Consider the following 24,739-nt stretch of genomic DNA (forward strand, 5'->3'; position numbering starts at 1 on the left):
AGTTAGAAAGTCAAAAGTACAATAATTTACAAGCATCTAATTAATGAATAAATTAATTTTTGAAACCAAGTTTTCACAGCTTGCCAATGTTACTAAATAATAAATGTACTACTTTTTGGAATGTAGCAAATGTCATACTTTGAAATAGTCCTTCTTACTGAAGGAAATGAGGTCTTAAATGCATAGCACTCTACATGTTTTTCACAAGCACCACTTTGTTTCCAGGTTCAGGTAATCATACCTCTACTCAACTTTTCATCTTCTTACTGTGCCAAGGTTTACGCCAGGTAAAATCAACAAAACGATCCAAAACATCTGAGTAGCTGAAGAGGACACTTAGCACACCAGATATACAGAGCACTTTGTCTTTAAAACATGAAACAGGAGTTGTAATAAGGTAATTCATAAAATCTGTGGCAAAAAAATTAAATAAAGAGAAAAGTACTATGGATTGCCTCAAGCCAGAATCACCTAATAGCATTAAAAGAGAAAGGAATTACCATTAGAGTCTATGAGATACTCTAAGCACCCCTCAAGGGCCTGTACATGCTTCACTTGCTTTATGTGAAGCTTTGCATCCCTTAGAGTACAATTTTGTTAATCAGTTTTCAAGGTCACAGCTGAATGCAAGAGGGACAGGCTGTGCATCTGTAGGAGATACTTATTTCTGGAAAAGTCATAGTTCTATTTATGTGAAAATGATCTGCAGTTATGCAGTACATATGTCTTAACCTGCAAACACTTGTATCATAAAAAAATACTCAAACCCACAAAATTGTTTGCAAAATCAAAGTCTAAAGGGTCAAGGTGAGAGAAGTGTCTTTTTAATTAAAATTGATTTAGCAGATACATGCATAAATGTATCCCCACAAAACGATAATGACTATTTTGCCTGAAATTATGGATATATTTGAAGGGCAAAACAGAAAAAGAGCTATTTCTCAAAATCTAAATTATGAGGGCCTTTAAAATGCTTTTTCTCTCTTGTTTTGGTATTTTACTCCGAAAACAAAAATTAAATTACAAATGCACTGAACTGAATAAATGACTTTCTGAAGCTGTTTTATTTTTATATAACCAGACTGAACCATATTGCAGCATGACTCTCACCACCTGCTTTCTGATCAGGACATGCTCTAACACCTTCTGAGGCACATCTAGCAAAAATGAATAAATATAACTTCTTTTGTCAGGAAATCAAATAAACTGCAGCAAGGTTAGAGAATCCATAGGGAGCAAAGGCATAGTCTTGCTCAGAGTGCAGCTCAAGATTGACATCAGCATTGTCAGCCTGTTTCCAAAGAGATTGGACAGATCCATAGAGGTGACACCTGAGTGCAGTATTGGGTATTTCAGTAGGCTGCTCCTGCTTTTCTTGGCAGCTCTTTGCCTGACACTGCCTTTAGTGGTTGCAGAGAACATACCTTATGGGAAATGCTATGACTGTTCTCTTTGTTGCTTCAAACAAAACAAAAAGAACGAGTAATTTGTAAAATGCAAATGGAATTTGCATGCCAAAAGAGCACTGTCTGGTTCCCACTTTCACCATAAATAAGGGGAGATTTGTCTCCTGTAAAGTGAAATAAGAATAGCATGGGAGGAAAATATTTATAAATGTAATGGACCTCAAATAACTGAAGATTGCGCATGGAGAAGAAAGACAAAGAAGTAAGTACATATACACAAGAATGTATATATGTGTGTGTGTAGATAGATGTATGTGCTATATATAAATATGTAGGAAAAATTAATCAAAATTCCATTTTACTTAGTAAACGCATAGGAGTACAAAACCTTAAAGGGAAACAAAACTGAGAGTGACTCAGAGGAAGGTTTTGTTAAAGTTTGCTGTGGTAGAAAACCTCCGAAATCTCTGCACAGAAAAGCAACTTTATTTTTGCACAGAAAAGCAACATTTATGCTAAGTCATGTATTCAGTTTCCCTTATCTTGCTATCATGTATTTTTCCCTTATCTTGCTATCCAAAACCACACATTTTCTCTACTATTTTACTCACTTTTCACTACCACTGAGCTCTTTCAGGAGCACGACCACAGTCACAGTCAATCTTTAGAGATCCGCTATAAGACTCATTTCCTTGGCGAGACAAAGTTATGTCAGCGTAATTGGAGAAAGATTAAGAAAAAAACTCACTTTTGATGGACAAATGTACTTGTTTTCATCCTAATTAGTGCATTTCAATGTACAGTGATATGAAATTACTTTAACCTAAACTAAAACAAACATGTCAAGTGAAAATACAAGTCTTAGTGCAGGAGTTTGTAACAATATAAAAAATTGTGGGTTTATTTGTGTCATTTTTCTTCCAATACTCTTATACTGACATGCCAGTGCAGTATCACTACTGTTTACAAACTTGTAGTGGGAAAATTATTATTCCCTTAATTGTGTACATTTTCAAATGTCTGCACACAGCTCCCTTAACGTGTCACAGATATTGACAGAACTTAGCAGATTTTGATTGAGTTTGATTATGATGTATTTTTTGTCATTTTTGAACCACACTTCAAATCAGCATCTTTTTGCACCAAGTTCATCGCAGTTATGTTATTAAAAATTTAACTGACTTTTGTCTATTTTCCACTATGGAAATAGAATTTACTTTCTATGCCTCTGCCTGACCCTGCCCTGGGTATTCCCTCTATAAGGAAACTTGAATTATGCTGGTAAGTTAGTTGGTAAAGAACTTAGTGCATCACACCACAATTTACACTAAAATTTTTACTATAAATTATCATTATATAACAATTATACTGTTATTGCAATAATTTACTATTTCAAAATTGCTAAGCTTTAAAGTAAACATATAGTTAAGTTTACTAAACTAAGTTTTCTACAAATACATTAATTCATCAGGAAGAGAGAAGGAATTTCTCAGAAGATCTAAAAAAATAGAACCCTACTGGTTTCTCTTACAGAGCAAAATAAATAACAAGACTCTTTCTACAACTGCCTTCAGAAACTGTTTTTGCCTTCAGAAGCAACCTTTAACAACTTTCAGAAGCAATCCTTTATCCAAAGAATTAACAAGAGGGAAGAGAGCTATCAATGATCATGGGTTCCTAAGTTAAAAAGGAAAAAAACCCTAATTCTAATTATTAAATTCCATTACAATTCCATCAAGACTGTAATGCACCAAGAGCTTTGTGTGCTCAGTGCAGACTGTCAATAGAAAATGTGTGAAATATTTTCCTTATACTGTTGTCAGTCAGTCCATTGCAATGACAATTCATTCTCCACTATGGTTTAGAGAGAAATACAGCAGTAGGTGTTCCCTATTTATTATATGTACAAAACCGAACATATCTCTCCAACATATTCCTCAATCCCTCTCTTGTTTTCCCAAAAATTTTTACCCTGAATATGATACACTGTCCCTGAATGTGATACACATCAAAAAAATATGATGATATAATTTAAGAGTAGTACCTTGCCCCAGTCATCTGGTGAAAACAGTGTGTAAACACTTGCCATCAGATTCCATCATAATTTTTATTCGAATTATGCATTTCTGATAACAGAAATCTGGTAACTGAATTCTGAAATCTGGTAACAATTCCTATGGAGCTATTTAACTGAGGAACTGAATGGCTCTCCAAGACATGACCTGGGACAATAGACACTGTTCTGTATTAGATCATTAAGTGACTCTATGTATCAAGTAACATTTCATAAAGTTCTCTACATATTATGACAGGTTCTATGTCTTATGAATAGTCCTTCATGTACTTGATTTCAGAAATTATGTCTTGCTACATTTGCCCAGTACCACTATTTTCAATTTTTCCTAAGTTCCTGTAAATGAAATTATTCTGATGTGTGCATAATTAGGTTTTTGCTGCTGGGCAGCTTCACTCTTTCTTGGATATTTTCATTCTTGTTTCTCTATGCTCTAAAAGCCAACCACATCTTTCACAAACACTTTTCCTTCCTTCTCCTTACTGAAAGGCAAGATGAGCCAAACCACTGGCTGCTCAGCAGAGAGCAACAGCTGAAGTTCCTCCCCAAACCGTTCCCTTAATGCCTCAGTTGAAGCCTGAAAGGAGCATCTTTGCAATTTGTTCTCCCTCTTCCTTCAGAGCCCAGGTCTCTGCTGAAAGGATGAAAGTTGCTAATTAGTACCACCTGTGATGGTGCCTTTGCAATACAGGTCTTTCTCCAAAGACAACTGGATTGTGACCTCCAATAACAATTCTCATAGGTCACTAAACTACTATCAGATGGTGAAAATATTCAGGTATTACTAACCTTGCCTATAGCAAAATTAACCCGAGATGAAAATGGTTTGTCTTTTGTGTTAAAGAATTCATTTTTAAAAAGAAAGTAAAGGAAGTCCCAGATACCTGAACCTGCAAACACCTATGGGAGAAAAGGTATGCTGTGGGCTTGCAAGTTTCAAAAGAGTCTGTTTAAACAACATTTTTACAACATTTGCAACTCTGCTTTTCTTGGATAGTGCAAGTAAATTCTAATTTTAACATTTAAATTTACAATACTTGAACAAAATTGCATCCATTAGCTATCACTTTTCATTGATTATATGCAAGGATTCATACTTAGGTTTCTTCAGAATATTTTGGAAGTGAGGTTCATGAAATCTTGGATATGTCACACTTGACACACTAAAACTACTGATTCATCCAAAACAATTTAAACTTCTTTGTGTCTTGCAAAATGAATAAAATATGTAAGTGAGGAAATCTACAAAAACAGCTCATTGTATTGATCATGCCATAAATTGGAATGGCAGAGAGGGTACAACATATAATATAGAGCCTATTGATAATATTCTGGAATCTGCAGGCTTCAGGTGAAATGTCAAATCAAAATGAAATTGGTGACATTTATTTTGTCCCATGTGTATCAGACGTACATTACTGAACTAAATTCAAATCAGAAATGAAATTCACTTGTGACATAAAAATTCTCACTCGTGGCTGTTTCAAACACTCAGACAACACCACACACCATTATATTTATGTTCACGAACACATGGGCAAATGTAAAAGAAAAAACCAAAAACATAAAAATCACCAGGCAGTCATTCCATTTGTCCTTTCTGTCAGCTGTACACTAACATATATGCCAAGCAAAGGAATAACATAGAAAAACTCCTGCATCATAAAGAAAGGTAGGCAGGCTTTATTCTTCCAGATGAAGAGAAATTCATGTTTTATGTCCACCATAGGAGACGAGTGAGGATGTAAAAAATCCTCCTCACTTGTCCTCTTCTGGCAAAGGATATGTACAGTGTGACAGTGCAAAAGGTTTGCCAGTGCACTCCTCTCTTCCAGATGTGTTGAAGCTGGAAACTGTCTCACTGAGGAGCAGCTGCAGTGCAGATCTTGACAAATTCAGAGGCAGAGCAGTAAGAACTGCACTGCTGTCCTGTCATTGCCATAGAGGGCTGCTGTATTTTAGTGATTGTAATTCAAAAGAAAGATTAAGGCAACTCAATTTCATGCACAAGGCACATCTTCCAGTAGCCCATTTTGAATCTGAAATCCACACTATGCATCTCAGAGGAGATGAAGGTCACTTATTGGCATTATCAGACTTGGTTCACATTTCAAAAGATCACCAGAATTCTCAACAAAAGCTTTTCTCTGCATGGTTTTGCTTGTATCAGAACTCAACTATTACAGCTGTAACAAGAGTATTCCATAAGTTACCTTACTGGGGAAAAGATTAAAAAAAAAAAAAAAAAAAAGCTCTAAATCAATTAGTAACAGTTCTTAGTTTTATATCTAATTTCCTCCTTTAAGTAAGTGATTCTTAAGAAATCTCATTAATTTAAAGAACATTAGGGAATAAAGCAGTAGACATTGTCCCCGATGGTCATAGTGTTTAGACAAAGTAGATTTAATACTTAGCACAATCTTTTTCCGCTCCTCTTTGAACTAGTCAAGGTATATAAAGACAACAGAATTTAACAGAGAGGGGGAAAGTACTTAAAAAAGAATAGATAAATATAGATTTAATAGCTTGCTTGGATTATAATGGCCCAAGAGGTAAATTTAGGATCCTATGTCCCAGAAGCAAAGAGAAATAGCAATTATAAGTGTAGAATAAGGTGCTATTTACTCTTCTGAAAACATCACATGGGTAACGTCTTTTAATTGACATGGTCTGCATTTTCATCTCAGAAAACAACAGAAGGTCCCTAGTAAAACTCTCTTCAAATAACAGCAAAATTGACCTGAATCAAATTTGTAGTACAGCTTCTCCACTAAGAAAATGTTAACAGTTCTCAAACAAGTCACAGAATATTCTGAGTTGAAAGGGACTTACAAGAATCATTAAGTCCGACTTTTATGTGAATGGCCTGTACAGGGATCACACCCCAAAAATGGCATTAGCACCATGCTCTAATCAATTCAGCTAATTGGCGTCTCTCTATCAAAAGCTGAATTTTGCAAATTGTCTCTTCAGCTGTAGCAGTGGATTCAAATAATCAACTAAAGATTCTGTAATTATTTGCATTTTTGAATACCATGGCTGACCTCACCCATTTCTTGTCATAGTCACTGCTATTTTCCTCCTCTGATACTCTTTCCACATTTTTTTTTTAAATCCAGACTGCATTAATACCATGTATCTTTTACAAGAAGAAAGAAAGACAAGGCAAATTATTTCAGGTGTCTCTAAACAATATTTAAACTGTAACTGAAGAAATGTTTTACTTCAAAGCAATGTACAAAATTAATGCAAAACACAGTAAAACATGTAGGTCAATAAGGAACATGGCACACCTCTATCAACAATAATATAAAAATCAAAATCCAAAATATTAAATTAGAAAAACCCTAATCCCCATAATAAACTTGGAGAGATAGTCTTCTTTTGGCACATAAAAACCACAGGAAAAAGCCACAACAGAAAATCATTCATATATGTACTAATTGAGAAGCAAACGATTCTATCCCTTACCAATTTGGGAACACTATCCCAAAAAACCCCACAAAAAACCAAACCTAACAACTCATCTGTCTCAATTCTGACTCTACAACAGAGGAAATGAGCAAGCAGGAGTGACAGGAGAATGTCACAGACTGCTGCTGGAGGGAAAAAGCATCTAACTCGCACTTTGACTTCAGAAAAAAAAATACTAAAAAAAGGTCTTAGATTAAGAGCTAGTGAGAAGCTTAGGAGGTCCAAAGTAATTCCATGCAAACCATATTAACACACTTATTCCCAATAACATGCAGTCATCCATTCTTTATTGTCTGAAGAAGAACAGAGCTGCCCATTGGATTTCCAACAAGACTTCCTATAGTACATTCACTTTTTTCCCTCTCAGTACTGGCCTCCATTACTCTCCTGCCCATGACATCTAATGTGACCACAGTCTGAATTGTTTGCCTGAAAAGAACTATGACAAAGACATTACATCACAGTTACCCTTGAATAAATAGCATATCACTACTATCACCACTAGCAGAAGTTCTCACTTACAACTCCAGTATTAAAAAGTTCAAAGAGAATAAAAACACATAAAAGATTCCATTGTTTAAACAAAGCAAAACATTTCTTTGTTCAAGACCAAGAAGTAGGGATTTACTAGATTAGGAAAAAAAATCACAGCACCAAATACTTTTTTTTTCTGGAGAATTCTTTCCACCTATTAAGTGACAGTATGTCCTATATATCTTTTACACTTATTTGTAGCTGCTGAAAGCTAAAAATAATGGTGCCTTTAGGAATTGTACCCTACCAAGTTAGTGAAAGATGACGTGAGGCATTTCTGTTCTACGCATTTTATTTTTACCCTGCTTAAAACTGCTGTTATTCCTGAGCCTGATTTATGGGTACCCTGGGGTACTCCTAACCCCTTTTGATATTATTTCTATTGGAAACAGTTGACAAAAGCAGATCTTCCCTCGAGGATTGCACAGTTTTAGTATTTGTTTCAACTTCTAGCCATTTGCTCAACCTATTAAAGCTTCTTCAAAGACATAGAATTGCAACCCATCACCTTGAACAGTACAGAAAAAAATGCAAAAAGGCTGTCAATTCACACTAACTGCTGTAGATAAGAATACATTGGAAGGCATTACACTACATGGAATATTGCCTATGGATTTAGCATAGCCCTACGAGGGTGTTTGGCATTCAACTATTTCACTCTAGTTGTCAGACCTTCATGAAAATATTTATATAAAATATAAACCTAAGCCAAACCAAGTGTATCTAATGTAAACTTAAGAATAAAAACTGGCAATAGACTAACATTGCTTCTACTTCATGTTTTTGTATATAGCAGAGTACTCTACTGCTTTATATAAGATTTTTTTGGAGCTTTGCTAACCTTGCTAAAACCACAAATGCTGTGCCAAGAATCTTGGAACTTAATTACTCTGCCTGTGGTGGACTAACTGTCAATGATAAATTGATGGAAACACCTAGAAATATGTTGCTACAAACAAAAATATTTAAGAAAAATGCAAATAGTGCCTCGTTGTCATCTTTTCCTGTTTGGTGTCTTGTTGTTGGTTTGGGGTGTTTTTTTTTTTTTTCAGAAAAAAAGGAAGAAAAATCTACTTTGAAGAACAGACACAAATTTCTTATTTTACTATAGTGAAGCCAATACAAAGTAGTAGCTAATGTACTGAACACAGTTAATCCTCTTTTTCACATGAATGCTGCAGAAGGATGAAGGTAGGTTTCACAAAATACTCTAAACCGCAGAGTGTCCTAAATGCTACTTTTCAACTGCATAAGCGTATTAGGAAGTAATTGTCAGTACAATCACCTAAATATTTAACTGAAGTAAAAAGATTATGGCTATTTATGTAATTTCTTGGAATTACATACAAATATTACAGGAATGCTAGGTTGGAGAAAGGAATTAGAAACTCAAAAAAAAAAAACCAGAACAAAACAAACAGTGGAGATTTTTAAAGTTGTCCAGGATATTACAATGACCTTTTCATAACTAATAAGTGTTTTCATTCTATGATCTTGCTCTTTCTGATGGTCAAAACTTAGATTTGACCATCCTTGCAACTGGTAAATGACAAAATCAGAAATTAAACCATTTTCTTGCACAGCTTTAATTAGAAAATTATTTCATCCACCCAAAGATACATGTGAAATTCTATTTTAACAACTTGCAGGATTTGCCACACAAAAATAAAGTAGTAAAATAGTATCTAGGGTTTCAGTATTACTTATGAATGTCTAGTATTACACAAAAGTGCATGGGAGGCTTTTATGGATTTAAAAAATCTAAATTCTGAAAGATAATCAGAATCTAATATATGGATAAATTCTCAAAAATTTAGAGTTATCATAGAAATGCATATCAATATTTTGACATGATAAGACAAAAACCCATTTCTTACATTTTGATTCTTTTAATGTTACCCAGAAAGGAGATTTCAGACAAGTTTCTTCCCTTACGTTTTCTTGGGGTTGTTTTTGTTTGGTTTTGAGTTTTCTTTGGTGGTTTTTTCTTTTTTTTTAATTGAGAACTTGACAAAAACATAATAAATTCTCAGGAACAGACAACTTTTCCTCCAGTCCAGAAATACTTAGAGTTCTTGAGAACCCTATGGACACAGGTCCCAGAGATAGGTACTGTTTATCTCAAACAGCTCAGCTATTCAGCAACTTTTACCCCTTTGTTGTACTTCATGTAGTTCAGTCAGCTCTTCTGAAACTTCCTGAGCCCCACACAGGAAATATTGGGACATGAATAACCCTTTTCCATTCCATCTCATTGCTAGGATAAAAAAAGTGTACTTTCACTGCAGATTTGAAAACTTAGATTTTGGGGTTTTGATATATACTAATAATGTGCATGTGAGTCAAGATGGAGGGCTTGGGTGTTGTCTGAGTCCTTCACCTTTTTCTTCATGGGTTTAGGTGGTTCTCTGTAATTGGTTGATGGAGTCTGCATTACAGACTTTAAGTAGTTAGTTATTGGGTTTAAAATAAAAATAATTTGGGTGGCATTTCATAATTGGATGGATTGTCTTTGAAAAGACCTGGTAGCGATAGAGAAGTACTCCATTTTGCACCTTGTTCACTAAAGGTACTGCAGAACTCATGGCTTGTGAGACTGTAACACAGATAAGAATTAATAAACATCCAAGTCTAAACTCAACATGTACGTTTCCCGTGTATTATTCACCCTGACCTTGGCAAGGGAAAAAAAGCCAGAACAGTCTCATGTAGCTTGGAGCCAGTTCTGCAAATACACCACAAGGATGCTGCCAAAACCAGCTCTTTCTAGAAGACACCATACAGTACAGAGTTCAATTGTCCTTTCCAACTTGTTCCTTCTGACCAACAATGACCATTTCACAATTCTCTTTACACTTTCATACAAAATATCTCCTAATTAGTAGACAAACGTGTTTCAGGTAATTCTTCACTACAATGGTAGCTGTCTTTTTCGGGCAATTGGTTTTTAATCCATGCATGTGTAAGTAATGGATATTCTTGAATGTATGTGCCCAAATACCACATGCAAAGACGGATTACAGTATTTCAAACTACAATAAACTCAAACATGAGAAAAGATGCATTTTACTTTGATTTATAGAACAAACACCAAGAAGTTAATTTCATAAGGAACAGTCTGTCCTCCTCAAAAATCCAGCTCTTTCCCTGGCTCTTGAATACACATTAGCAGAAAATATCTACACACTTATGCCACTGTCTTGAGCATTTGAGGTTTTAGTTAGAACTTAAGCAGTCAGATTTCCACCTGCAACATGACTAATGTACAAAAATATGAACTGCAATTTTACCAGAAAAACAAATAACCCATCTGAAAATATGACGCATTTTTCACCATGTTACCAGGGAAAAGCCCAGCCTTTAAAGAAGAAAATGAACAAAGAAGAAGAGGCTCCTTGGAAGTGGTTAAGTACTACGAAGCACTGAGACTGTACATCTCTGACAATTTTTGTTGTACTTACCTAATATCTGTGCATGTTATACAAGTGATACAGCGGCTGTTTGTTGTAACGAGGTTCAAAGCTACAGATGTTTCACTGTCAGCCGTTGGGTGTGCTCCACATTTAAAGTAAAACTCCTGAAATATTGAAGGAGAGATAAAGAGAAGATTACATACCTTCTGCTCATGTCGTTCCTTTATCTTTGGGTAAGTGACATCTGAGAGAATAGACAAATCACCACTGCCAACAGCAAACGAGGACAATCACTAGGAAAGGTTTACAAGGGATCCCTTGCAAAAATACCAGTCTAGGCATTTTGTTCAGCACCTTTCCTAGCAAAGAAGATATTGGTATGACACATTCTGGGATCTTCTGGATTTATGTTAAAAAAATATTATTTTATATATTATAAAAAATATATTATATATAAAAAAATAATTTCATCTAGACTTTCTCTATATAGTCAAAGGCAAAATACTAACCAATTTCAGCATGCATTAATATTGCCACTATCTTTTCTTATTACAGATATTACCATTTTCTAAACTCTACAACATTGAATTTTAGCTCTAAAAGAGTGAAGTCTGGTCTTGCTTTTGTGATGTTGGAAATCTTTAAGATACAGTTTTACCATCATAATAAAGGGAAGCTCTACCTCTCTTGCACCCCACATTACATCTGCAAGTATACAGTCTTTGAATCAAGTTGCATTCGCCTCTTAAACTGCCTTCATTAGCATAATACTTTTCACACAAATGTGTGTTTTGTTCTCTTTTCCACTGCACCCCAGGGAAGGCCATATGAAGCACACTATTCTTTGATAAGGTTTTGTTACAAGAAATTGCTCTAAGTGTCCAAATCACTCTAAGCATACGTAAATAAAAGCAGCCAGAAGACGTGCTTTACAATAGGAGCTGCAGATTAAAGTTCGTAATTTCTTTGTTGCTATGAGACCTTCTTTCCACTAACAAATTGTGGAGGTTTGTAATGAAAACAAGGTATAAATGAAATGTGAATTGGAACATAAGGGTATAAAAACATTGGAAGAAAGGATAAGAAGACATAAAAGAATGACAATTGTTGACAACATCAAGATACTAACATCACAGTTTATTCTCAAGAAACCTGGCCTAGGTAAAAAAAATACTAAGAAAACAAGGAAAAAACCCCAAATAAACTGCAGCAAGAGAAGGAAAAAAGACAGTGAATAGATCAGTAGCATTTCCTAATGGCTCTTGAAGATGGGACAGAATGAAGGAAAAAAAAATTACAGCTACTGTCAACATTTTTCGGGGGAAAAGTCACATCCAGGCCTCAGCATCAGGAACAATCCAAAAGCCATGAAAAAGGCATGCTAGGTGTTTACTAGTGTCACTACCTGTTCCTACTTAGACAATGTGAATGGATATTGCAGCACTCACTAATACATGAGTAAAAGAGAATGTGGGAATGAGAATGAAAAAAATCAGTTGTTTAATACAAAATCCCCTTTCCCTCTCTACAGCTTGGCATAATTTCCTGCAATATTGTCCTAAAAGCAGTCCTGAAAGACTCTTACTTTCTCAAAGCCTACAGCCTTGCAGTAGGGAATTCTTTGTCTGTAAAACAGCTGTCATTTATTGTTTTGGGTTTTTTTCCCCTTCTGTGGTGATGATCCTTTAGCTATATTGTGTATTTCTACCTAAGACAAACATAGTACTGTACAGTAACATGTCACTCTAAGGTGGAATCTGGTAACTGGGATATGAGAAGTATTAATGTAACCTTCCTCCTGGGTTAGTCCCTCCTGTTTGCCACAGAAGTGCTGATACATGCAATGGGTTCACCAATATATTCATACCCCACAGTAAGTGAAAGGCACAATATCTGAAGCATGTCTTAGTGGCAGTTTAAGAGAGCTATGTGGCAACAGTACAGTTTAAAGGCAAGCCTATTTTTTAAAGTAATTGTTCAAGAGTTTTGAAACACTCACCTGCCTATGTTTCTACACAGGTAAATTATCTTTGTGTCTTATTTCATAACATCAGAAAGTAGTCCCAGGCAAGAAAATATGCTTAAAGTCATCCTTAGACAAGACCTCAGACTGCCCAAGTTTTTGCTCTTGTTCAAGACACAGATATACACACAACTTTTAAATACTGAAAGCACTGAAGCATTGAAAGTAGCTTGAAGCATTTCAGTTTCAAATAAGTCAACAGAACTGCACATTCTTCCAGAATACATGATAACCTTACACTATCTGTAACTTCAGTTTATTTTCAACCTTTAAAAATGTATCCATTGATCTTTGCATTATTTACTAATATGTTTTGGAGCTTAAATTTCTTTGTCCTTTAATTTGAATTTATTTTGTTTGAATGAAATGTTAAGAAGGATTTATTTCAGTGCAGAAGTTTCTTTGCTTCAGTACATATTCTGTGTACAACTAAAAGAATATTGATGAATCAGACAGGTAAACTATGGGCAAGGAAGCATACAAATTTTTTTTAATATAAAAGTACTTAACCATTATAAAAAAATTTATTTGGGTCAAACCCAAAAAGACTAATGAAGGCATTAAGCTCTGAACCAATTGAAATAGGTTTAGACCGCTTTTTGTCCCAAATGAGCATCTGTTTGGTGATTCTAATTGCTTTTGATAATACCTCATGATGGCTCCTTTCATGAAAGGTATGAAGTTAAGAAGGTAAATAAAACTATGCAATTCTTATTCCACAGAAGGACAGACAAAAGGGAAAAATAGTCAAAGAGTCTTATGGTACAGTCCCAAAATACTTTCGCTATACCATCAGGAAAATTGCTTCTCAATATTTCTGTTTGTCAGCCCAAACACTGCTTTAAGAAAACTCCTCTAATTAAATTTATGATGTGCTTCAGTGTTGCTGAATTGAGAACATTATGGAACGTGAAAACACTGTTTAATATAACAAAAGAAAATCTTGCCACTTTCCAAAGCTATTCATTGAAAGACTCCCTGCTTGACTAAACTGCAATTAAAGAAATAGTAAATCTTAATATTAAATACAAATGGAACAGAGGGCTCATTAAAAATACAGAAAAAAAAATCCCTCAAGATTTTGTGTCAAGTATTTTTTTGAGAAGATTAAAGAATAAAAGAGTTAAATTTATTTTTTATTCTCACTCTTCAGCCTTGCATTTCACCAGACATGTAAATGTAGCTATTATTTTATTTATTCTTTCACCCAGTGTATGGAAACCTAAGGAGGGAAATTTGCTGGATTTTTAAATCCAAATAATTTATGCTCCAATGTTAAACTCTGAACCGGTGTAGGGACCTAAGAGCCAGTCAATTTAAGACTAGCATTCTCAATTAACCTCAAACTGTAAAATTCATACAAGCAGTAGTTATTTCTTAAGGTTGATATCAAAATGTCTCTAAACTTATGCTATATGAGACAGTACTTTCATAATGTTGACTTTATAATTAAAAAAACCCCAAACCTTACAGAATAACACAGAAGGAATGATCAAAACTTCATGAAATCTTCATCAGAATCTGACTACTTCTAAAATATTTTTAAAGAGAAGAAGTCACAATATTCCTCCTTTCTGCACATGTGTTTTTAGGAACAAAAAAAATTCTGATGATTGTAAGTATTGCTGTTCAGCAAAGAGTCACGTCAAGGAATTATTGCAAAAGCAGAGACAAAATTTAGTGCTTTTCTTAGTTCTAAAAGTGAGTAGTTTTATGGTCACCTTCTACTGTAGTGAATACCTTTAGATCATTTTCTTGCCTAAAGGCATAGGTCCCATGAAATTGTGAACATTCTATTTAACACTATAAATGTCTTCCTTTTGGCAGTGTATCTGATAGATTGTTATTCAGAGAAGGGAGCAGGCATCACTCTTACACACTCTGTCATATTCTTCACTCCTGTAATCACTTTTGTGTCACACAATATCATAAAAAGTACACGAGGGAAGAAAAGGTTCAAAGATCCATGGTCAATGTTAGCTACTTTTTATGAAACTCAAGAAGAAAACGCTCAAATTTTTCAAAACCCTCAAATCTTCTTTGATATTTTACTAGAAGTATCTCTCCGTAAACTCTGTCTTTTCAAACAAACCAGTTACATACCCCTAACTGCTGATGATAACTGAACCGTCTCTATGGCCAAGGAACCAACATAAGTAAGATCAAAGTCATACACAAACCATCAGGAGGAAGGCAGCCTAAAAAAGGCCCAGAAGAAACTTTACCCTTTTGATGTATGTTCTCAAGTCCAGTTTACTACACTGTCAGAAAAAACCCACTAATCTTTGCTAAGTATCACCAAGATAGCCTGAACCTTGGCTGATGTACAACATATACACATAAAAATATAGGTTTCCCTCCCCTCCCTTGCTTCTTATTCTGTGCTGTGTAAGTTGGATAAACTAAGGAAACTCAGGCAGATTTCTGATTCCTAGTTCTTAATAAACTACAAAAGAATGTGAGAGCCTATTGGTATTTTTCTCCTCAATTGTCCACATTTATTTAGGATTGATAGACAAAGCCATTTATGAATATGTTTTATAGCCATTGAAGGTATGGTTTTAATTTTTTAAAATTATCAGTAAACTTAAATCCCATTTCAACTATATCATCATAATTATCCCCATGAAAGAGAGAAAACTTCAACACTATTGTGGCACACTCTTGTGAAAATGATTCATTTGCTTTTGAAACTGAAAAATTCAGTAGATATTCAGTGGATCTGGGACAGATTGAAGGAGACTCACTTCAGATGAGCTGTGGAATCAAATATTCCTTCTAGGATGTTCTGGGAAAAACTGAGCTTAACTCTGTGCAGAGACATTTTCAGGTTCCCACATCTCTGAAGAGCTACAGACAGTAGTTTTGAAGCCATAGAAATATCTGTGTGACAAAAACAAACAAATAAATCTAAAATGCCATTGTTCACATATAGAACAGGGACTGCCTTTAAAGTTACATAAGTGAAAGAAATCAGAACTACACTGGCTAACTACTATGACAAAGGTTGTACAGCCAAAGGGCAATTCTTAAAGATTTTAGTCCTAAACAACTTTGTGATAAACTTATGAATGCATTACATACACAAGACTGCTCCACTTTCTTCTGTGAGCAAACAGTATTTTGGTTATCTCTGGTTACTGGAAGATATCTTCCTCAAAATAGTGGCAATCCCCCCACGCACCTCACCAAATACTACCAAGAACCTCCAATCAGGTACAGAGCATGGTACACATCACCCAGTACCATTTATTTGGTGACTGCTACTCTGCATGGCTTGGCTTTGCTAAACACTGAGACCCAAAACAGCTGTTAAGATCAAAGGGAGAAAGTTATTACCCAAATATCAAATATTTGCAATAGAGTTGGGTTTATAGTAAAAAACTAACTAAATAAAACAAAAACGCTCCTATAGCTACCTACATTTTAAACAAGCAAATTCTGTTTCCTCTGCATTTGGAATTCATCTGGAGCTGTTATTATAATACTTGTAGATGAGAAGTTAACCTTAGGCTCTGCTCTGTCATCAGTGCTATTTCCTTTTAAGATGCTCTCTATTCAACAACATTTTTCTCCTACTTGAGATTCCAATCAAAATCAAACCTTTTCTCTGTGGATTTCCTGTGATTCTTAAACTTGATACTTGATCATGATATCATTGATGTAAATATTATTCCTGAGGGCAGCTCACTTCCCTAAACTGAAAAATGCAGCTTCCCCTGGGCAGAGCTAAGTGGATCCCCTCCTAGGCAAACAAGGGATAAATACAGCTCTCATGCCTCAGTGGTTAAGGACAAATAAAGTTAACTCATTTTAAAGAGAAAAGATTTATACATATTATTAAATCAGCATTTAAACTGAGTCAGGTCCTTAAGTCTGTTTCAATGTTAAAAGAATTAGATGAATTGATCACTACAAGGACTATAATAATGCATGTGATTGATTGCTAATTTTCTATTAAGATTTAGCAGAAAAATATTGAAGGTTATTAAGTGACAGTGGATTTGAAGTTCCCTAGCATAGATTTAAGGAATACTTCAATGCAATTATTAAATATGTTGCTCACTTTAATCATTGAGATGCCAAAACCAATACAAATCTCTAAAAAGCATAATCATTACACTCAGACAACATTCCTTCACCATAAAAAACTCCCCACAAACTTAAAGCAATTTTTGCTGTTAGAAAGAAAAGACCTCGTGAAAAACTCAATACCTGATCTCAGACCTAAACATTCAGAATGGAATCAGAAAAATCTGCAAGAATGAAAAGACAACCATGCCACCAATAGTAGTGCACTTTATATACATTTCTACAAAAATTTCCCCATCCCTTCCACTTTCAAATTCACAGAATCCCTGTTGTTGAGCATGCAGGAGATGGCAATTCACATATTGTCAAAAGTGTGGACTTCAACAGAAATGCCTTTATGGGACTCAAGGAGAAAAACTGATATTTCAAGAGAGATCAAATGTTCTACAATAAGCTTTGCTAATAAACTGCTGTAATTAAGCTGACCTCAAAGATTAGTTGAAATATCTTCTGATACCAAGAAACCAATAAAGTGCTAATGTACTAAATTTAAATGTCTGTAAGTACTATATAGTTATTTAATTTGGCAAGAGACAAAAGCACTGTAAAAATATAGAAGAAATATGAGCATCTCTCTAATTTCTGCTTTCTGACCGAACCCCTTTGCCCTTCTCAAAATGCCTCTGGCTGAGAAGATCTGCTATTCATAATAAAAGCTCTTTAGGGTGAGTATCTTTGTCAACTCTTCGCTCGGGCTTGGTCTTGGTGAAAACATCAACTTTGACTTGTGTGAAGGATAGAAGATGGAGGGAATGAATTTTTAAATTATTATTACATTTTTGACATGAGTACGATTCAGGAGCCATTCTCCTGTGTTTTCAGACTTTCTCTCCTTTTCAACCATAACTCTTGCCATCTAAGGGTGTGCAAATGACTAAAAGACACATATATCAGAGTGTCAGCATCTCGTACAATATCTCCTTTTAATTCTTGGTTGACTTTAATTAAGTTCATACAAGAAAAACATTAAAAATACACAGTTCCACTTCTTTGTCTCAGAATTTAACATATTCACCATGCCTTTTCTTCAGTTGAGAATATCAAAAACAATTTGTTGCATAATAATTATTTGAACAGAAAGTCTTTGATATGGAAAGTGTTTGAGTGTAGCAAATTATGGGACAGCAAATAGACAGACTACTCATGAATCCTTACAAGACCTAGTGTTTTAGTTCTGACCAAGTCACTTAAAGCCAAGGTTTAGGATTTTAAAAGTGTATCTAAAACTTATCATAAATATTTTTCATGAGACATTTTTAGGGATAGAAAATAGTTGCAGACTATTGTCATCATACCCAGAACCCACATTTATCCACATTCTTTAAAAAAAATGAACAAAAATCAAGCTGAAAAAAAAAATCTGCTTAGGTATTTATTCCCCTTGCCAAGGAAAAAGATTTCTATCTTTCATTTTCCAAAATTCATTGGAAGAACAGAGGTATTGTTCAAAAATTTTTAACAGGACAGCTATAGTACTGTTCAGTTTTATTCAGACATTTGATGTGATATAACCAAGATTATTTATGATTGAAAAAAACCTTGCCTATCTGTTTCCACACTAAAACCCTGTGAAGGTTACTGATATGTTTTAAAATCTAAACAGAGAAGAAAGATATATTTAAGATTCAAATAAGTGGGATGATAGGTTATTAACTATACAAGTTCATAATGATACCTGGTCTCTGAATAGAACGTGAAACTATAGTTTTCTAGGAATTTTCTGTATAAGGAAAGCATTAAGAAATGTAGTACTTATCATGCAATTTTCTTTTCTTGTCTGCTAGAAAAAACACGATGGAAAAATAGAACACAAGTGCCTTCTGTCACTAGTTCTGCTGCCATTCCTTCAAGTAGCAATATTTTCATGACAAAAATGCAAACCAACCCAGTTCTTCTATCACTCATTTTCTCAAAGTATAGACAAAGAAATGAAGGCTGAAGGGCACTGTGTGTCCTCACAATTTATCTTTGCCTGGAATGTTACCTTGTAGTGGAATCAAAGGCCCTATAGACAGCCAATCCCAAAAAATACCAAGCTAATGGGTCACAGGTACCTGTGACCTATTTACATGCCTGTGGCATTTAAAAATACGGTAAGATAGTTTAAGCAAATAACTTTTCAATGGGAACAGTCATGCTTTCATACAAAATAATATGAAAGTTTACACATTTCTTTCTCTGAAAGAATGCAAACTCTACCCCTTTTCTTCTCTGCTCCTAATGTTTTTCATCCTTAGATTTATCCAATGCAATCTCTGATCAACACTAACTTTTGGGCTGAACCAAGACTGCAGGTGACAGGATGATTCAATTACCTAGCCCAGACACCAGAACCTGACCCAAATTATTCTGCTGAATTTGTTTACCAGCATGTATGAAACAGATTCTTTTGGAAAAATTACTTTGAATTACTTGAGCCAGAGAAAAAGTCTCAGTTTCAGAGTAGCTTCTTACAACACATTATAATCATCATATCCTAAACACTAGTGATGATTCCTAGGACTCAAATTTTCCCATCAGCCTCTTATAAAGTAAAATCCAACTGTCTAAATTTGTTTTCAAGTGTTTCCTGTAGAGAATAAACTCTTTACTTTGAGCTTAATTTCATCTGGCAATCAGATTTGAATTTTTATGTGAACAAAAGCCAAGAAAAGGGATCAAGGAGAGAAGAAACTAAAATACGATACATAATAGTTGATCCTCGGGCTGTGCTGCTAGTGGCACATAAAGTTGCTTGCAATTACAGGTTTGAGTGATTTGTTTATCTTCCAACCATGTTAGCAAGCACTTAAGCTAAAGACAGTGATCAAAACTTCAAAAGAACTAGAAGAAAAGAATCTTCAAGAGTACAAGAAACAGGACTCCTATACTTGAGCTATAAATATTGCACAGGTGACATTCGATTGTAAAGTCTCTCAAAGAAGATTCAGGAACACACAGAGTTAACAAATCACAATGCCTAAGTAAAGTACATAATTTCTTTAACTGACTATTACTCTTTCTTGAGTATTCTATATGACAGGAGTAATTCCACAGTCTAGTCTGTTAATACTGATGGTTTTTCTGCAACATGTGCAGCAGATTTCCATCCATCTGATCCTGTCACAACTGAAAAATTTAAGTTTTGTCCATGCCTTGATATCAAAGGAACTGGGCAGGTTCAAAGCTTCAAAAAAGGTATTTTTAACCCAATAGGCATTAAAAAATGACTGTTATTTTTTGGTTCAGATTTCCAGCCTTTAACTAACATCACCTATGTCCTAGAGCCTCACATCCATCCATTAACCATATAGATGATCTACACGTCTCTAACACAGCTGAAAGACAGTTCTAAGACACCTTTCATTTAGCACTATGGCTGCCTCAGGGGGAGAATCAGTATTTATGGGATGACACTGGGCAGACAGAATTAGGCTGTAATACTACAGGAGTGGCTCTTTGCCTCATCTCTGTGTCTTCAGCTTTGAAAAATTGGACAGTTTGCTCTGTCATCTTCCCAAAGCCTGCCATAAATCAGGATATGAATGAGAATGAACTAACCAAGACTGCCCAGTTACAATGGAAACAGGGAGAAGAGGAAAGGGACGAAATGGCAGAAATGTTATTCTCTCTCTCTGTAAAAGTTATGCTTGCCTTCTCAGAAGATTCAAAAATGTTTGGCACCTCCTGCATATTCTTTGAATAGTCAAGTAAGGTTTTTTTTTCTGTTCTATTTGCCACCCAAAAGTTTGTGGCTTTTCTTTTAATGCATGTTCTTTGTTATGACAAAACATTGTTAGCACAACTACAGCTATGCTGTCCTTAAGTCTTAATAGAGTTCTACTAAGTTTTGGGGTTAATTCTCCTAATGTTCTCCTTTCTACAAAAATGCTAAGGAGAAGTCTTGTGTCCTACCAACAGAGGTAATGTTAAACCCACATAGAACAAGCCAAATTAAACCATAATATTTGAAAAAAATCTGCATAGTCTAACAGTTATTTTTTTCAGGTTTGTTCAATTGCCGGTGTTGATGAAATTTGGATTAATTTCAGTAAATTTAGAATTTTTTTCCTTTCACAGAATCACTAGGTTGGAAAAGGCCTTCAAGACATTGAATCCAACCCAGCCTTGACACCTCAACTAAACCATGGCATCAAGTACCACTTCCAGTCTTTTTTTAAACACACCCAGGGATAGTAACTCCACAACCTCTCTGGGCAGACCATTCCAGTACTTTATTATGCCTTCTGTAACAAACTTTTTCCTAATATCCAGCCTAAATTTCCCTTGGTGCAGCTTGAGACTGTGTCCTCTCGTTCTGTCAGTTGGTGCCTGGAGAAGGATTCCAGCCCCCACCTGACAACAGCCACCTTTCAGGGAGTTATGGAGAGTGATAAGGTCACCTCTGAGTCTCCTCTTCTCCAGGCTAAACATCCCCAGCTCCCTCAGTCGTTCCTCACAGGGTTTGTGTTCCAAGCCCCTCACCAGCCTCGTTGTCTCCTCTGGATGTGCTCAAGTGTCTCAATGTCCTTCCTAAACTGAGGGCCCAGAACTGGACACAGCACTCAAGGCATGGCCTCACCAGTGCCCAGTACAGGGGAAGAATGACCTCCCTGCTCCTGCTGGCCACACCATTCCTGATACAGACCAGGATGCCACTGGCCTCTTGGCCACCTGGGCACAGCTGGCTCATGTTCAGCTGCTGTCACCAGCACTCCCAGGTCCCTTTCTGCCTGGGCACTGTCCAGCCACACCATCCCCAGCCTGTAACACTGCAGGGGGTTATTGTGGCCAAAGTGCAGGACTTGGCACTTGGACTTATTAAACTTCATTCTTTTGCATTTTGCCCATTCATCCAACCATTCCAGGTCTCTTTGCAGAGCCTTCCTACCTTTCTTTCTCCTGGTTTCCTGGTTTAAATATTTTATTCTGCATGAACTGAGAAGACAGATGGAATATTTGTATGGTAGCACACAAACTGAGACTTTCTTAAAACAAAAAGTATTCTGCATGATAGCCAAAATATATGATATACAGAAAAAGGAGCAATGATGCTAAATATAATCACATGAATACACTAATGCCAATAGTTGATTCATATTGCCATCCTCCAAGAAGGGAAGAGGACTATGCATATATTTTGTTAATTTTATTTGTTTCAGCTAAGTAAAACCTGTACATAACCCTACACAAGGAACAACTATTTCTCCCACTTTAGTGCAATTAGATAAAGACATTTTATTGGCAAGACAAGTATTTTACTATTTTAAATAGCAAATTTGAACTGTAATATCCAGCATAAACACCTCACAAACTTACAAAATACAAATATATTTCCAGTGTTTTATATGACTCACACATTAAAAAACCCAAACGTGCAGAGCGTTGCTATGGAGTTGAATAAATCTCTATCTAATAAAATGACACTAAAGCTTAAACTCTTGAAAAGCTTTCCCCAGAGGTTCTTACAGGTTACTAGACGCTCTTGAAAGTTACAGAGGACTGCAGGAAATGAAGTGGGTAGAAGGGACAAACAAACAAAAAGTCCACAAAAAAGTCCTACCAAAACCCACTCTTCACTTGGGCTAGTCTTATACTACAAAATCTCTAAAGCCTCTGCAGTGAACTGACAGTTTTCTGGCATTTAGTTTTATGCTGTCATCATCCCTTTTCCCAATATATTTTCTATATGCAATATATACAGATGAGCTAGATGCAATATATATGCAAGATGAGCTAGAAAACATAAGTCACAGTGGGAAATTCATTAGCTCCTGTATAATCTTGTTGGGAAAAAAATAAATCTATATTTGCATACTCTTACCTATAGTTTATAGCATAAGGAATCTGAAAAATGCGGTAAATAAGTTAAACAAGCATTTAACAGAAAAGCCATATTTCGTGTACATACCAGTACAGAAGAAGCCAACATTTCTCAGTAGATGACAGCACAGTGACATGTTTGAAAAGGGATTTTGCACTATTAAAGTCAGAAAGATGTGGACATTATTCCTTTAAGATAATTTAATGCACAGATATATTATCTAGTGTAGATGGCTGTTTGCATAACTTTAGTATAATGCTGATGAAGCCTTGATAGACTGTTTTCACTAATGTGACTTAATGTGCTTTTTCTAACAAACCATTGTCTACTTACATTGTCTTCACTGTAAAAAAGCAGAAAAAAACCCCCCATTTTATAAAAAATTAAAAAAATCCAGAAGAGAATAAGGCTACCTCCACACTAGCAAACAGTTTGTTGTTAAAGACTATCCAAGAGCCTTTTAGACTGATTGAACAGTCATCCATACAGTTGCAGGGTTAGAAGGTCCCTGACACATTTTAGATGGTACTAACTAGATTGTCACCCAGGCAGAGGTAAGTAGCAGGCACACCCAGGCATGATCTGTGCCTTCCATTCCTGTTTTAGGGACTGAGAAAAACTTACTAGCTGTAATAAGCCATGGCCTTCAGGCATGAGGAATCTTACCAGCAATATTTGACCTTGTGGACCTCTGAGGAGCACTAAATGGAGCATGGTTTTGCATATCTCTCTACTTCTGGAAGCACATTGTCTTCCTAACTGCTGCAAATTCCCAGTCCAATTTCCTCTAGTTTTCTGACCAGCCAGGCAACTGACAGCAGGGCCCCTTTATCCTTCTCCATTGCAAAACAGTTTCTGCTCCACAATTCTTTTAAATAGATTTCTACCTATAGAAATAGCATATAAATACAGTCTTAGTCAAAAGAATTTACTTTAATAGAAATTCATGTCCTCACTCTGAAGGAACAGTAATTTAGTTTGAAAATGTGACTAAAAATGGGTTTACACAATAGCAGAATCTTTAAAAGAGCATAAACAGCTCTTGAATGATTTCCCTAAACAACATACATTAAGTTCTGCATTTGACATTTAAAAAAATGTTTTATTGTAATATCTGTCTTACAAACTAAAATGGTCAGAGTTTAAACTTGAAAGTTACCTCCAAAATCTATTTAAGAAAAAAAAGAAAAGAACATCCACAACTTTTAAATGTGTTTATTACTAAACAATTTTACTTCAATTTTAGGGAAATTGAAGTAAAAGAAAAAGGGATAATTTGAAAGATACAAATGCATTACCAAAACCATTGCCTTGTAATAGGATACCAGAAAAATAAAAAAGGGCACATTTCCAAAGACATTAAACAAAAACAATTATCTAGATGCACTGTCTTAGTCACAGAATTTCAAAAGCACCATGTTGAGTCCCCAAAGCTGTGAACACAAGGGTCTAAAGCACCTTACGGGTGTGTGGTGGCAGAGCCAGGGACAGAAATACTGACCTGTTTCACTCCACTTCCCAAGTAGCATGTAGAGCTTGCAGAGGTAAGTGAGCCAACAGCACAAATTCGGTTGTTTGTGCAAACATAACAAAGTCTATTATAACACATCTTTTTTCAGACTCCAAAATTCTCCCATAGATGGCATAAGCAATTAATCAGCCAGAGTTCACCCAACACTGCCCTGTGCTTAGCCCTGCCTTCACAGTTTCCTTACTGCTATTCTTTCTGTACAGGCATTATCTCATTTAATAGCAGCAAGCTCAAACTTGGAAACAAATTTTCCATCATGCAGCTTACATATTCATGAATATGTAGTAGAGAGGTAGGAAGACCTTGGAAAAGTACATAGCATAAAATAATCCCTTTGAGGCAATTAGTCAAAATGAGAATTACAATTGTGCGTAAAACACACACTTCAT

The 24,739-nt window shown here is 35.4% G+C and overlaps 1 protein-coding gene across 3 annotated transcripts in view; it reads right to left on the reverse strand.

The window, feature by feature from the left end:
• PRKN (parkin RBR E3 ubiquitin protein ligase) overlaps positions 1-24,739 on the reverse strand; it is a gene marked incomplete at its 5' end in the record, with an annotated part of 673,262 nt that overhangs the window by 332,255 nt on the left and 316,268 nt on the right. For all 3 annotated transcript variants that reach the window (XM_083857571.1, XM_083857570.1, XM_083857572.1), the window contains one exon: positions 10,950-11,065. In XM_083857571.1, coding sequence (XP_083713697.1) covers positions 10,950-11,065 — 116 coding nt within the window. The remainder of the gene's footprint in view (positions 1-10,949; positions 11,066-24,739) is intronic.

Source organism: Zosterops lateralis (assembly GCF_965231275.1).
Source record: "Zosterops lateralis genome assembly, chromosome: 3".
NCBI lineage: Eukaryota > Metazoa > Chordata > Aves > Passeriformes > Zosteropidae > Zosterops > Zosterops lateralis.